The sequence below is a fragment of the Rattus norvegicus genome, chromosome 7, assembly GCF_036323735.1.
Source record: "Rattus norvegicus strain BN/NHsdMcwi chromosome 7, GRCr8, whole genome shotgun sequence".
NCBI classification, from domain to species: domain Eukaryota; kingdom Metazoa; phylum Chordata; class Mammalia; order Rodentia; family Muridae; genus Rattus; species Rattus norvegicus.
In genome coordinates, this window is record NC_086025.1 from 7,300,039 (window position 1) to 7,316,555 (window position 16,517).

The window sequence follows — 16,517 nt, forward strand, 5'->3', positions numbered from 1 at the left end:
TATCTGCATCTGATTCTTTTAGCTGCTTGTTGGGTGTTTCAGAGGGCATTCATGATAGATCCATTTTTTTTATTAACTTGAGTATTTCTTATATACATTTCGAGTGTTATTCCCTTTCCCGGTTTCTGGGCAAACATCCCCCTAATCCCTCCCCCTCCCCTTCTGTATGGCTGTTCCCCTCCCCATCCTCCCCCCATTGCCACCCTCCCCCCAACAATCTAGTTCACTGGGGGTTCAGTCTTATCAGGACCCAGGGCTTCACCTTCCATTGGTGCTCTTACTAGGATATTCATTGCTACCTATGAGGTCAGAGTCCAGGGTCAGTCCATGTATAGTCTTTAGGTAGTGGCTTAGTCCCCGGAAGCTCTGGTTGCTTGGCATTGTTGTACGTATAGGGTCTCGAGCCCCTTCAAGCTCTTCCAGTTCTTTTTTTTTTTTTTTGGTTCTTTTTTTTTCGGAGCTGGGGACCGAACCCAGGGCCTTGCGCTTCCTAGGTAAGCGCTCTACCACTGAGCTAAATCCCCAGCCCCCCAGTTCTTTCTCTGATTCCTTCAACTGGGGTCCTATTCTTAGTTCAGTGGTTTGCTGCTGGCATTCGCCTCTGTATTTGCTGTATTCTGGCTGTGTCTCTCAGGAGCGATCTACATCCGGCTCCTGTCTGCCTGCACTTCTTTGCTTCATCCATCTTGTCTAATTGGGTGGCTGTATATGTATGGGCCACATGTGGGGCAGGCTCTGAATGGGTGTTCCTTCTGTGTCTGTTTTAATCTTTGCCTCTCTATTCCCTTCCAAGAGTATTCTTATCCCCCCCCCCTTTTTTTGGTTCTTTTTTTCGGAGCTGGGGACCGAACCCAGGGCCTTGTGCTTCCTAGGTAAGCGCTCTACCACTGAGCTAAATCCCCAGCCCCTCTTATTCCCCTTTTAAAGAAGGAGTGAAGCATTCACATTTTGATCATCCGTCTTGAGTTTCATTTGTTCTAGGCATCTAGGGTAATTCAAGCATTTGGGCTAATAGCCACTTATCAATGAGTGCATACCATGTGTGTTTTTCTGTGATTGGGTTACCTCATTCAGGATGATATTTTCCAGTTCCAACCATTTGCCTATGAATTTCATAAAGGCATTGTTTTTGATAGCTGAGTAATATTCCATTGTGTAGATGTACCACATTTTCTGTATCCATTCCTCTGTTGAAGGGCATCTGGGTTCTTTCCAGCTTCTGGCTATTATAAATAAGGCTGCGATGAACATAGTGGAGCACGTGTCCTTTTTATATGTTGGGGCAAATAGATCCATTTTTGTGAGTGCTCCATAGCCTCAGTAATAGTGTCAGGCTTTGGGGCCTCCCCTTGAGCTGGATTCCCACTTTGGGCATGTCACTGGACCTTCTTTACCTCAGGCTCTTGCTCCATTTCCATCCCTGCAGTTCTTTCACAGAGGAACAATTTTGAGTCAGTTTTGACTGTGGGAGAGCAACCCCATCCCACATTCGATGCCAGGCTTTTCTGCTGGAGGTGGGCTCTAGAAGTTCCCTCTCCCCACTGTAGGGCATTTCATCTAGGGTCCCTCCCTTTGAGTCCTGAGAGTCTCTCTCTCACCTCTCAGATTTCTAGTACATTCTGGAGGATCCTCTCAACCTCCTAACTTCTGAGCTTACCTGTTTTCATTCTTTCTTCTTGCCCTCATGGGTTCAGTCCTTTCCCCCCACAAAATACCAAGTCAAGGACTAACCTAGTCCCCTTTGCCACCCAGTCTACTTCCCTCCCTTGTTGTGTCTGCTTTCTTCTCCCTCACAAGTGGGACTGAGGTATCCTCACTTGGACCCTTTAGTTATTGAGGTTTTTGAGTTCTGTGTACTGTATCTTAGGTATTCTCTATTTTTTTGGGGGGGGGAGGTAATATCCACTTATTAATGAGTGCGTACTCTACATGTCCTTTATGGTCTGAGTTACCTCACTCAGGATGATATTTTCTAATCCCTCCATTTGCCTGCAAAACTCAGGATGTTCTCATTAATAGCTGAGTAGTGTTCCATTTTGTAAATGAACCACATTTTCTGTATCCACTCATCTGTCATGGGACATCTGGGTTCATTCCAGCTTCTGGCTATCACAAACAAGGCCACTATGAACATAGTGGAACACATGCCCCTGTGGCATGGTGGGGCATCTTTGGGTATAATCCCAAGAGTGATATTGCTGGTACTTCAGGTAGTTGTATTTCCAATTGTCTGAGGAAACTCCAAATTTATTTCCAGAGTAGTTGAAGCAGTTTGCAATACAACCAGCAATGCAGAAGTGTTCCTCTTTCTCCACATCATCACCAATATGTGTTGCCACCTGAGCTTTTGATCTGAGCCATTCTGATTGGTGTAAGGTGGACTCTCGGGGCTGTTTGATTTGCATTTCTCTGACCAGTAAGGACTTTGAACATTTCTCTAGGTGCTTCTCAGCCATTTGAGATTCATCTGTTAAAAAGTCTTGATTTCGTTCTATACCCCAATTTTGTTTGATGGTTTGTGCTTTTTGGTGGTTAGCTTGTTGAGTTCTTTATATATTTTGAATATTAGCTCCCTATTGGATGTGGAGTTAGTGAAGACTTTTTCGTAATCTGTAGATTTTTGATATGTCCTCTTGATTGTGACCTTTGTGTTACAGAAGCTTTTCAGTTTCATGAAGTCCCATTTATCAATTCTTAATCTTGGAGGGTAAGCCATTGGACTTCTGTTTAGGAAATCTCTGCCTGTACCGATGAGTTTAAGGTTCTTTCCCACTTCCTCTCCTATTAGATTGAGTGTTTCTGGTTTTATGTTGAGGTCCTGGATCCACTTGGACTTGAGCTTTGTCCAAGGTATAAATATGAGTCTATTTTCATTTTTCTGTATACAGATAGCCAAGTAGACCAGCACTGCTTATTGAAGATGCTTTCATATTGTACTTCTTGAGATACTACAAAAGGGTGGAGGAATTATTAGAAAGCAGTTAGAAATATGACTGCCAGTACCTTTTTAAATTTTGTACCTCATATCTTAAAAAATGTGAAATTAAATGATAGCAATATTTAAGTCATGATGTTAATTTTCTGTAAGTGAAAACTTTATCTTCAGTAAAAGCTATCATTTATGAACTTCCTTTCCCTATAACAATATTTAACAAATAGTGGAAAAATTTCTAGAGCAATAATGTTAGATAGTTTAACAGTTCATAAATATTCCTTTTTTTTCTTTTTCTTTTTTCTTTTTTTTGGAGTTAGGGACCGAACCCAGGGTCTTGTGCTTGCTAGGCAAGCGCTCTACCACTGAGCTAAATCCCCAACCCCAAATATTTCTATTCTAATCTTTGAAACATACACAGGAGAAACATAAGCTCTAGACATGTTTAAAAGGCATGTTATTTTTATTGGAGCCTACAAATATTCAATATCAAATATGCATCCTTAAATTATTTACTTTCCCAATGAATAATAATGAAAAATTCAAGGTTCAATAGAGGCATTAAGATAGTGTTGGTACAAATCATAGCCAAGAAGGTTGATTTAAAATTCCAAATTGATAGTTATACTACACCCATCCACAATTAGATAAGGATCATGTATGTACTTGGTTTTGTTATTTTTATTTAAATAGTAATTGAGTCATTAGTTTATTACTGGAGATTACTTTGATATTTTAAATGCTATCATGAATACATTAATTAATCATCCAATTATCTATGCAATTTTAAAGCACAAAGTTAATATTTACATACAGTTAGGTATTAAAATCACATAATATTTCTTTTGAAACAAAACTGTATATGGAATCATAAACATATATTGAATGTATGTATTTTCATTATTGACAATTCCATACATTGTGTATAGTAAGTTTTGATTAAATCAATGTCCTGTTCAGTCTGCTCAAAATTTTCTCATACATCCTCTTCCAATTTTGAATTTTTCCATCCAACTTCATGTACTCTTTTTTAAACCCACTAAGTCCATTGTGTGTTGCCAGTATGTTGCGTAAGTGCAGTTCTATCCACTGGTGAGTGGATATCCAATCAGGAGTCACTGCACTGAGGAACAATAACATTATATTCACATTTAGAGTAAAACAATTCAGAGTATCCTATTCTGTCCACACTGTATCTGTGTATGGAGATGTCACGCTAACATATATAACTAACATAAATAATAAGAAAAGTGAAGTATATTGAACTCGGATTTTAATCATGATGAAATCTACAAGTTAATAACATTTTCAGAGATGAGTCAGCTCATTATTGTCTCAAACAGAAAGCTAGGAGTAAGTAGTATTCTAAGGTATACATGTTATATTTCAGATTACAAATTCAGATGAAATATCAAGTACATGTTGATATGTAAGCCATTTGACATTGATTCATTAGAAACATCAGCAATGTATATGTAATGCATAGCAATATCCACAAGCTCAGAATACCCATAATTCATAGACTGTACGAAGCTCAAGAAGGAAGACCAAAGTGCAGATGCTCCTGTCCTTTTTCGAAAAGAGAACCAAATACCCATGGGAGGAAATATACAGAAAAAGTGTAGAGCAGGGACTGAAGAAAAGGTCATCTACAGACTGTTCCACCTGGGGGTCAATCCCAAATGCAGTCACCAAACCCAGTAACTATTGTGGATGCCAAGAAGTGCTTACTGACAGGAACCTGATATGGATGTCTCCTGAGAGGATCTGTCAGAGCCTTACTGATACAGATGGGGATAGTTGCAACTAACCATCAGACTGAGCACAACCACCCTCCCCTTACCTCTATTCCCTCCCCTGACATTCCCCTACAATGGGGTCCAACTTTGGAAAGACCAAGGGCTTCTCCTTCCTTTGGTGCTCAGCAAGGCCATCTTCTGCTACATATGCAATTTGAGCCATGGGTCAGTCCATGTATACTCTTTGAGTAGTGGTTTAGTCCCTGGATGCTCTGATTTGTTGGCATTGTTGTTCTTATGGGGTTGCAAGCTGCTTCAGCTCTTTCAGTCCTTTCTCTAATTCTTCCAACCAGTGTCCGGTTCTCAGTTCAGTGGTTTGCTGCTAGTATATGCCTCTGTATTTGACATGTTCTGGCTGTGTCTCTCAGGAGAGATCCATATCCGGTTCCTGTCATGCACTTATTAGCTTCACCAATCTTCTCTAGTTTTTGTGGCTGTATATATATGGTCCACATGTGCGGCAGGCTCTGAATGGCTGTTCCTTCAGTATCTGCTCTAAACTTTGCCTCTATATCCCCTCCTATGGATATTTTTGTCCCCCCTCTTAAGAAGGAGAGAAGCATCCATATTTGGTGGTCCTTCTTGAGCTTCATGTGATCTGTGGATTGCATCTTGGGTAATTTGAACTTCTGGGCTAATATCCCTTTAGGGATGATATTTTCTAGCTCCATCCATTTGTCTACAAAATTCATGGTGTCCTTCTTTTTATTAACTGAATAGTATTCCATTGTGTAAATGTACCACATTTTCTGTACCCATTCTTTGGTTGAAAAACATCTGGATTGTTTCCAGCTTCTGGCTATTACAAATACGGTTGCTATGAACATGGTGGAGCACATATCCTTGTGTTCTGGTGGGGTGTTTTTTGGAGTATATGCCCAAGAGTGGTATAGCTGGGTCTTCAGGTAGAACTATTATGAATTGTCTGAGGAACTGCCAGATTGATTTCCACAGTAGTTGTACCAGTTAGGAATCCCACCAGAAATGGAGGGGAGTTCCTATTTTTCCACATTTCTCACCTGCATGTGCTATCACTTGAAATTTTTTTCTTTTTTAAGACATTTTGTGAATTTGAATTTCAAATTTTATCCTGTTTCACCCCTCTCCCATGCCACATCACCCTCACACTGATTGTATTAAGATATTCTCACTCCCAGATATACACTCCCACCTCAATGTCCTGCCCATTCTCCTACACTGGGGAAATGAGCCTTGACAGGACCAAGGGCTTCTCTTCCTATTGATGCCAGATAATGCCATCCTCTGCTACTTATGCAGCTGGTGCCATGGGTCCCTTCATGTATACTCATTGGTTGGTGGTTTAGACTCTGGGGGACCTAGGGGAGTCTGGTTGGTTGATATTGTTGTTCCTCCTATGAGGTTGCAAACCCCTTCAGCTCATTCAGTATTCTCTGACTCCTATGTTGTGCTCAGTCTGATGGTTAGTTGCAACTATCCCCATCTGTATCAGTAAGGCTCTGACAGATCCTCTCAGGAGACATCCATATCAGGTTCCTGTCAGTAAGCACTTCTTGGCATCCACAATAGTTACTGGGTTTGGTGACTGCATTTGGGATTGACCCCCAGGTGGAACAGTCTGTAGATGACCTTTTCTTCAGTCCCTGCTCTACACTTTTTCTGTATATTTCCTCCCATGGGTATTTGGTTCTCTTTTCGAAAAAGGACAGGAGCATCTGCACTTTGGTCTTCCTTCTTGAGCTTCGTACAGTCTATGAATTATGGGTATTCTGAGCTTTTAGGCTAGTATTCACTTATCAGTGAGTGCATACCATGTGTGTTCTTTTGTGACTGGCTTACCTCACACAGGATGATATTTTCTAGTTCCATCCATTTGCATAAGATTTTAAGGTAGTCATAGCTGAGTAGTATTCCATTGTGTAAGTGTACCACACTTCGGTATACATATGTCTGTTGAAAAACATCTGGGTTCTTTCCACATTCTGGCTATTATAAATAAAGCTGCTATGAACATAGTGGAACATCTGATTGGTGTGAGGTGGAATCTCAGGGACGTTTTGATTTGCCTTTCTCTGATGACTAAGGACTTTGAACAGTTCTTTAAGTGCTTCTCTGCCATTTGAGATTCTTCTGTTGGGAATTCTCTGTTTAGCTCTGGACCTCATTTTTTTTAAATTTTAATTGGGTTATTTGGGTTTTGAAGGCTGACTTTTTGAATTCTTTATATATTTTGAACAGTAGTCCTTTATTGGATGTAAGGTTAGTTAAGTTTTTTCCCAATCAGTAGGTTGTTAATTTGTCCTATTGACAGTGTCTTTTGCCTTACAAAAGCTTTTCAGTTTCATGAGGTCTCATTTCTCTATTTTTGACCTTAGAGCTTGAGCCTTTGATGTTCTGTTCAAAATTTTTCCCCTGTGCCAATGACTCTGAGGCTATTTTCCACTTTCTCTTCTATTATATTGAGTGTATCTGGTTTTATGTTTAGGTCCTTGATCCACTTGGACATGAGTTTTGTGCAAGGTGACAAATATGGATGTTTTTATTCTTCAACATACAGACGGCCAGTTACACCAGCATCATCTATTGAAGATGCTTTCTTTTTTCCACTGTTATGATTTTGACCTCTTTGCCAAAGATAAAATGTCCATAGGTTTACGAGTTCAATTCTGGACCTTCAGTTCCATTCCATTGATCACCCTTTCTTTCTCTGTACCAATACCATGTTGTTGGTTTTTTTGTTTTGTTTTTTTTGTTTATGTTTTTGTTTTTTTATCACTATTGCTTTGTAGTACAGCTTGAGGTCAGTTGTTCTTTCCTGGATTTTACTGTTTTATTAGCTTAGTTTGTTATTATTATTATTATCATTCTAAATGAAACACAAATTTGCCCATAAGTTTTAAAACATTCTATTTACATTTTTAGTTACATTCCTATAAAGAATGATGTAAGGAAACAAACATATTTTAACAATTGAAACAACACTTTAAAACAAGGAAACTTAAGTTGGAAAAATAAAATTTCCAAATATAGACCAAATAAATTTTATTAATTGGTTTTAGAAATCAACCACATCTGATGACTGAGAAAAAATGTTTCAGTTTCAAAGATGCTGAGGAAAAAAAAATAAGTGAATGTGATTGTATGTGTCATGTACTAGACTCTTCTCAGATCATGTCTGCCCTCTTTGGATCAGTCCTGAGGATTATAGAATATTTGAAATTATTCAAATAATTTAAAAGAAAGTTCAGTTTTATGAACTGAATATTGTTAAATTAAAAATACCCAGGACATGGGTTCGGTCCCCAGCTCTGAAAAAAAAAATACCCAGGACAAAATTATTTAGCTGGAAAGAAATATGTATATTTTAAAAATAAAGTAATTTTGGATATAATTTATACTGATAAATTGAAACAGAATTATAATGAAATTACTGAGGAAATAACTATACAGAGCAAAAGGATAATATTTAAATCTCATCTTGTTTACCCAATGCCAAGAACTGATTTGTAAATTAATATACCATATAAGAAATTGAAATAGACATAAAAAGAGTAATAATCACCATTGGTGGAGTCTTTAGTGGTAGGATTTATGGTTGCTGAGGGTAGAAGCAAAAGTCTTCTAAGTTTCATTAGCAATTCATGAAATTCTGCCTTTTATATTTTACCTTTTTATAAGTATATGCTCAAAGGTAGCAATATATCTACATAAATAATATCCTAGAAATGTCTATTTAACCATTTTGCATACATACTTACTTACAATTATGATTAAAAGATGTCTGAAAGTATTGCTTTATCGGGCATCACTGGGAGGGGAGCCCCTCAATCCTGTGGAGGCTGGATGACTCAGGGAAGGGGAATGCTAGAGCTCTGAGGCAGGAGTGAGTGGACAGGTGGTAGAGCACCCTCATAGAGGTAGTGGGAAGAAAATAGGGGGTACACTTGTTAGGAGGATAACATTTATAATGTAAAAAAATAAAATAACCAATAAAAAAATCTTCTGAATAGCATATATTCCCTCTTTGTAGTTTAAAAGCATGAACCTAAAAGAAATTGAAGAAAAATTTACTTGACTCTTAATGGAGATCTTGAGTTCTGATGTGAAACTTAGAGTGTTGTTATTAATTTAAATATTTGATTTTAAACATTTAGTTACCAGTTGGGAAGGCAGTCATTAATCCTTACCCACTATATTTGAATTATTACCTATGGATAGACTTTGGGATGCCATTGTCTTTAGTTGTATACACTCCTAAGCCTACCAGGCTCCAAGCCCATAGCAATACGGGTCATAAAAGAAGTCAAACATGAATCTGAAAAAGAGATTTGTAGGGAGAAGAAAAAGTAGACAGGGATTGGAGGGAAATAATAAAGGTAGGAGATAGGAATATTCAGTATATATTACATTCATGTGTAAAATGGTCAAAAACAAATTTAATTAATAAATATGCTCCATTGCATTGTTTTGTAATGTTTTCAGGGTTACATGCATTTGTTTTTTTTTAATTTATGTTGTTTTCTAAAATATATTTTTGCGTTGGGTATCAACCAAATCAAGTATGCTTCACAAGGCAGGGGAACTACAACTGAACTACACTCCAAATCCATTTAGGTACTGCTATTTCATTTGAAGATAGGTAATGTCTGTGATTTTTTTTCACATATAGATGACATTTTCTATTGATTATCAGTGTACAATGCCATCTTTGGCCACTGCTCACTCTACCTATTGAGAGTGGGTTATATAACAATGATAACTTTGGCTATATTGAATTACCACTCATTGAGAGTGTGCTATCCTCTACAGTAAATTCTGCCTATCTTCAATACTGAAAACATTAGCTCATTACTATTGTCTATCCCCTTCAATTATCATCCCTGTTTACTCCCACTTTTTACTACCCTCTCTTAATGAGGACAATTCTTTTCTTTTGTATTTCTTCTGGCTAAACACTTCCAGCAAATTTCACCTGGTTCATAACATAATAATGAAATTGTTTGTCCTTAACTCATATATATTCAATTTCTATTTCCATATATGATATTCCATATCTTGGAACTCTAGGAATGAATGTCACAATAGATACAATAATCTACTCTGAGAGAGTATAGTCTTTTGTAAGAGAAAAAGAAAGCACTTCAGATAAAGAACTGAAGAGATTGTGCATAAAAATAAAGGTTGACTGTGTGGAGAAGAAATTAAAGACAACAGAAAGCTTTGAAAGTTCAGTGAATGGGTGAAACAGGAGCTGAAGATTCTGGACATTGGTTTTCCCTTCCCTCATTTGAGCACTCCTCACAAAGGATGTTCAGCTTGAGAAAACTGACCCAGCTGAACAACTAAGGTAATAGCAAGAATGCTTGTGTTATATACTTTGCAGTACTATTTTTTGTAAATTTGTTTATTATGTTACCTGTGATATTTAAAATTATCTCTTCCACAGACAGTGTTAAAATACTTGGCAAAGGAAATGTTAAAATTTATGTTCACATTGCATATTGTTTGAATGGTAACATAGTCAGATGCAAGCATATTGTCTGTTGTCTGAATTCAAATATTCAGCACTAGCTTCCGTTGATTCTTTCAACTAGAGCTTTGTGATTCTGATACTTAAATGTTAATGTCTCTACAGATTCCTTTTTTAATGTCAATGCTGAAAAGCCTTGATTTTCTAGATAGTGCTGCTGATTCCATAAGTCAAAAGGGTGGACCTCAGAACCTTAACTAGGAAAGCACAATATGAGCTTTCATTAAGTGAATCTTAAACTAAAGTTTCAGTGATGCCTTTTCATATTTCCATATAATTCATTATATCTATTACATTCATTATTATCTATTCTAAAACTACATAAAGCTATTCAAACATGATTATGGATTAAAAGCCTCCTTCAATCAATAAAATTATTTTCATATATTTAGCATGCTAACATAATAGTCTCCAGAGAAATGATTTCTTCTCGTGTTAATTTTTAAGTCTTTAAATCCTCTTGAGACAAGGCATTCAGTGTACAAAAGGATTACAGCTCTTGCAACCTTTAAAACTACAAATAAGCTGATATTTGTTTATATGGGCTAGAAGTATTTAATAGAAAAAAAGTAGTATAATTTTGCCTTCCTTCCAACTTAAAAATTATATTTTGTAAATAACCAAATAGTTTATGTCCCAAATTTTAAAAGAAATTGAGACCATTGTTTCTTCAATAAGAAATTATACAAAGGAAAAGTTGATAACACTTTATTCATGCTAAGACCCTTGCACTGAACATCCTGAGTATGTGTGTCTGCACTGAACAACCTGAGTACGTGTATATGGTACCGTGGCAGTTTGGGATAAGAAGTCAAGACAGGAATATGTGCTAAAGCTATCTACAATACACTAGATATGAAACATTCAGAAAATGCCTCTATCTTGGGACTTACATAAAACATGTAAGAAACTATAATTAAGGTTTGGAAAAAACATGTCTTTATTGTAGTCTTGTAAGTATTTCATCAAAGCAAGAAGAAAATTACTGTTGTAATGGTTGAAATAGAATGGCATAAGACAGGAATTGGTTTTTGTATTACATGCATAATTTTTAAAGTTATACTATAGAAATCAGTTGTGTTATGAGTCGTATTTCATATTTTATGAATCATGTTTTCAACAGTTACTCTTTCACAGAGTATTTGGTAAATAAAACTTTACCAAATGAGTGTTTTTTCACCTGATAACTATAATTCATATGCTTCTTTTATACATGGTGTTTGTGAATACTAAAAATATGACAGGGAAAACGATTTATTCTGAACTTGAGAAGCTTTCTTTTATATTTATCAAGCAGCTACATTTATTTAATGCAAGTTTAAATTTTCACACACTTTCATTTCCTAAAAGGGTTTCTTATCTCATCAATGAATTTTCTAATCATCCCCCAATACAGAGGACAATGTGATAATTACTAGTATTTGACTATCAACTAGCAAATACTTTGTTATGGGATTAAGAAGCACACTAATGATGTGAAATAGTTTATAATAGCTCTTCATTGTTTAAATTTAAGTTCAAGGTAAGCAGTAGACATAAATAAAATTATCTCATATTTATTTAAAAATATAAAAGTAAAAATAATGCAAAAGTATAAATATTAAAATTGTGCATCAACTATTACCTCTTTTGTCACATATTGCATGGGTTAATTCAGATTTTCCTTCTACCTGAATTCGTTGTTTCCTTAAGCCTTCACCTGCGATTGACTCTACTAGTATGCGGTTTTGTAATCAGCACAGACATAGAAAGATCATAATAAAAGGGTGAGTGTTGCATTTGTGCTATATCATCATTGATAGCTGTAAATTGTTCATTTTTGCTCTTGTATCATAATGCTATGTAGGACACAGCAGAACACTTTTATTGCTAAAATGTTTCATTGGTTTAATGATTGTCTTTTTCTTGGCTGTTGGAAGACACAAAGGGCTGAACTCTGTTAAACATTATGACAGGATGATAACTGTTGAGTCAGAATATGTGTTGCTCTTTAGCCGTAATGGACATTAAAGAGTTTCCCCAAAGTAGCTACTCTTAGTAAAACCTAAAGAGAGAGAAAGAGAAAAGGAACAGAGAGGGGACAACACTGACAAACCTTGGTCCTTTCAGTTTCTGGAGTATTCCTCATTTTCATATTCATATCCAAGATAGATATACTAATTGTGGCTAAGAAAAGTTAAACACTTGTTTTTGATGTATTTTAAATGGTTTGTTGAGGATTTCATAAAATGAGTTTTATCATATTCACTTTCACTTTCCCAGCTCTTTCCAGCTCCACCCTACTTCCTTTTCAATCTAACTTTGTGTCTTTTGTATAGCAAGGCCTATTTGTACTGGATGTGTGCTCTTCCACAGAAGTGTGGTCTATTTCTGAATGACACCATACTAGAAAATTGATTAATCAAATAATGAAATCATTCTATGCCTTTGAGCTTTAAGCTGCTGACTTCAAATTTCAGAATATCTCACTCATGTGTACAGATACAACAAGCACTATGTTTATATATTTACAATAAAGATATTCAGATACACTTAAAAATGACCAAATGAAGATTCAGAAAAAAAGGATTCAGGGTTAAAAATTAATAGTGAGATTAGGAGAAGAACTTATTTATCTACTAATTATTTAAAATTCCTAGGTCTATAATTTTTACATTAAATATGGTATTTAAGATACATTCTAATGCTCTAATATGGATTAGTATATAGTCTAAAATGTTTAGAGGTATTTGAGGTAGTATTTTGGGTGATAAAGATACATATCTAAACATTTTTTGGAAGACAAGAGATAAAAGAAAACAACTCAGAAAGTTACCATAACTTTTTATTTTTGTACCCTAAATGAGAATGAAAACTGAGGTACACCGTAAGTAACACACAGAAGGAAAAAGGCACACTATGAGAAGGGACAGCAGGCCGAGCAATAATACTTACAAAAGTATTGAATATATCCAATGTTTTATCTTATTATTCAGCCTCTCTTAGTCACTAAAAATATTCAGAAAAGCAGGTTAAATAATTAATCCAAACACGGAAAATGAAAATATACTCTAACGATCAGAGATATATGAGAGAAAAGAGAGCAACCGAGGTTAAGTGAGCTACTGGCAGTTTTAATTTGTCATAAAAATCAATATTAACAGGAAAATTGTTAAACATAGCATTAATATTATGAATATTTGACGCTATCACAAAAATTAAGCAAACTCAAGTTCATGATAAGCCAGAAGGCAGAAGTAAAAATGCAAAACTCAGCCTTTTCAAAAGTTCCTGGGGTTACTAAGAGCCTACTGTATCTAGGAACTTATTAAAAACTTACTGTATCCCAGCTTAAAAAGTTAAGTCTGCCACGTGTTTCTTCTAAGAGTTTGCTAATAAAATCTTACACACAAAAATAAAAATGTTATAGTAAATTCAACCTTTCTGTTAAACAATGAAGGATGGGTCATTAAAATAATGTAATAGAAGGTATATTTGTTTGGAAGAATTCAAGTTTAATATATACAAAAATACAAACTAAAATATTATGATAATTTTGTGTATATCTGATTTTACATTTAAGTGACTCTGTCTGTTGAACATATATTTGTAATACTAAGTTCATGGACTTTCAGTAAACTGAATAAGAACAACAGCAACAAACCCTCCCCCTTGCATTAACTTAGTGAGATACCAGGCTCCTATTAGAGATGAATTCCTGTTGAGGGTTATTTATTCGTGAATACTAGTGTACTTATAAAAGAGTATCACTTATCTTGATCAGGGTTTTTTCTCCTTCATTTCTATTTTTTTTTTTACTAATTCAGGCAATCAGAACTCAGCTATGAGTAACCACACTGCAGTGACAGTATTCATTCTGCTTGGGTTAACAGATGATCTACAACTGCAAATAGTTGTTTTTGTCCTTCTCTTTCTTACATACATGCTGAGTGTCACTGGGAACCTGACTATCATCACACTCACACTGCTAGATTCTCATCTCAAGACACCCATGTATTTCTTTCTACGAAACTTCTCATTTTTAGAAATTTCATTCACAACTGTCTGTATCCCCAAATTCCTTGTTAGTATCGCCACAGGGGATAAAACCATTTCATATAATGAATGTGCAGCTCAACTATTTTTCACCATTCTCTTGGGGGCAACTGAATTTTTTCTTCTGGCTGCCATGTCCTATGACCGCTATGTGGCCATTTGCAAACCCCTACACTACATGACCATCATGAACAGCAGAATTTGCAACTTGTTGGTGTTTCTTTCCTGGTTGTCTGGTTTTCTGATAATTTTTCCTCCCCTCCTCATGGGTCTCCAGCTTGATTTCTGTGCAGCCAACACTGTAGATCATTTCTTCTGTGATGTTTCTCCGATACTTCAGCTCTCCTGCACAGACACTCACATAATAGAATTAATGATGCTTCTCTCTGCCATTTTGACACTCCTGGTTACACTGGTGTTAGTGAACCTCTCCTATACGAACATCATCAGGACCATCCTGAGAATCCCATCTTCTCAGCAGAGAAGGAAAGCTTTTTCTACATGTTCTTCACACATGGTTGTGGTGTCCATTTCTTATGGCAGCTGCATCTTCATGTATGTGAAGCCATCTGCAAGAGAAAGAGTTGCTTTAAATAAAGGGATAGCTCTGCTCAGCACTTCAGTTGCACCCATGTTGAATCCCTTCATTTATACACTTAGAAATAAACAAGTAAAAGATGCTTTTAAGAATATGACAAAAAAGATGGAGCTTTTATCAATGAAATAACCACTTAATGGCATCCAAGTTGATTTGTAATGGCAGCAGGAAGAGTGGAGTGTATCAGCAAACTCTCCCATGCATATATTTAAAATCACACAACCCTTTACTTGACTGAAGAGCCTCTGCGTCCCTAGTTACATCCAAATTCTGACTGTTACCCTATTTGCAATAATGTATTTCAGTTTACAATTAGTTGGCCTTATTAAACAGAAATTAATAGCCACATTAGCCTCAACATATTAACTTCATTTTTCACTTGTACATGGTTGACAAACTGTACTAAATGTGAAAGGTCTTATTTATGTGGTTTTGATTGTATAACCAATAAAGTATTCTTTAAAGTATAAAAAAGATATTTATATGCTTTTTATATTATGTCTCTCAATTCTCTTTAAAACAAAATGATTTCAGAATGTCCATGATCTTTTTCCTGGACCTTGGAGACTCAGTTTCTTGTGTGTGTGTGTGTGTGTGTGTGTGTGTGTGTGTGTGTGTGTGTGTGTGTATGTGCTCATGACATATTGTTACACAATGAAAAGTGCAATTTTCTTAAGCAGTGATCACAATTACAACACTTATTCTCATAATTTTCTAGACTTCTTTAAATGTCTAAATTTTATCCTCACAGCTTGTAAAATAAGTATTGGCATGATCAGATCTGAATAAAATCAAGAAGTTTATGAATAATCTTTCATGACAAAAATGAAAAACAAAAGGGTATACAAAAAACTAATTGATTGAATAATGGTCCTTTTAATACCTATGAGCCTCTTATATATAGTTAACAAAATTATGCAGTGATTCCTCTCTGGACCTTGAACACTTAGGACATAAATAATTTTAAGATCCCTTTAGGGCATTAAATTTAGAGATGTAAAGATTATCATGATTATTCCTTGAGCATTATAAGGTTTATTCGAGTTAATTCTTCTCAATTAGGAAGTCAAATATATTTTTTAATGTTATAATGATTGATCATGTGAAAAGTAGAATGTGTTGTCCTATTTCCTTTCATTCGTATCATGTTTTAGTGTGACCCAAAGAAAGAATATTCCTAACAAGCTAATGTACTCATTTTGATGAGACTTAGCGGGTATAAGTATTTGGCATTACTATGAGACAGAATTTCATAGCGATAAATATTCTAATGTAGATAGAGGAAACCCAGCAAGCCTAACCACTGCACCTAGAACTACAGGAACGTTGAGAGCAGGAGAAATGATATTCCCTAGTAAGAACACATCAACTGGTTATCCAAGGTCAAATAGTGAGCTATGAAAACACATATACAAGTAACATGATAAAGACTGGGCAGGTTGTATTTAAGAATATAGATTTATATGCATATATGTATGTATGTATACACACACACACACACACACACACACACACACACACACACACACACACAAATGACAAATCTAATGAAAACAGAAGCGCCATGGATGCAGTAGGGAGTCCAGAGGATTGTATGAGAAGGATTAGGGGAAAGAGAAGAGGAAAATGATGAAATGTATATTA

At 35.8% G+C, this 16,517-nt stretch overlaps 1 protein-coding gene across 1 annotated transcript; it reads left to right on the forward strand.

The window, feature by feature from the left end:
- The first annotated feature begins 14,063 nt into the window (after nt 1–14,063).
- On the forward strand, nt 14,064–15,002 carry Or6c74 (olfactory receptor family 6 subfamily C member 74). Its single transcript, NM_001001076.1, has one exon. It carries the CDS (start codon nt 14,064–14,066, stop codon nt 15,000–15,002), a length of 939 nt encoding a protein of 312 aa, NP_001001076.1.
- Nucleotides 15,003–16,517: the final 1,515 nt, after the last annotated feature.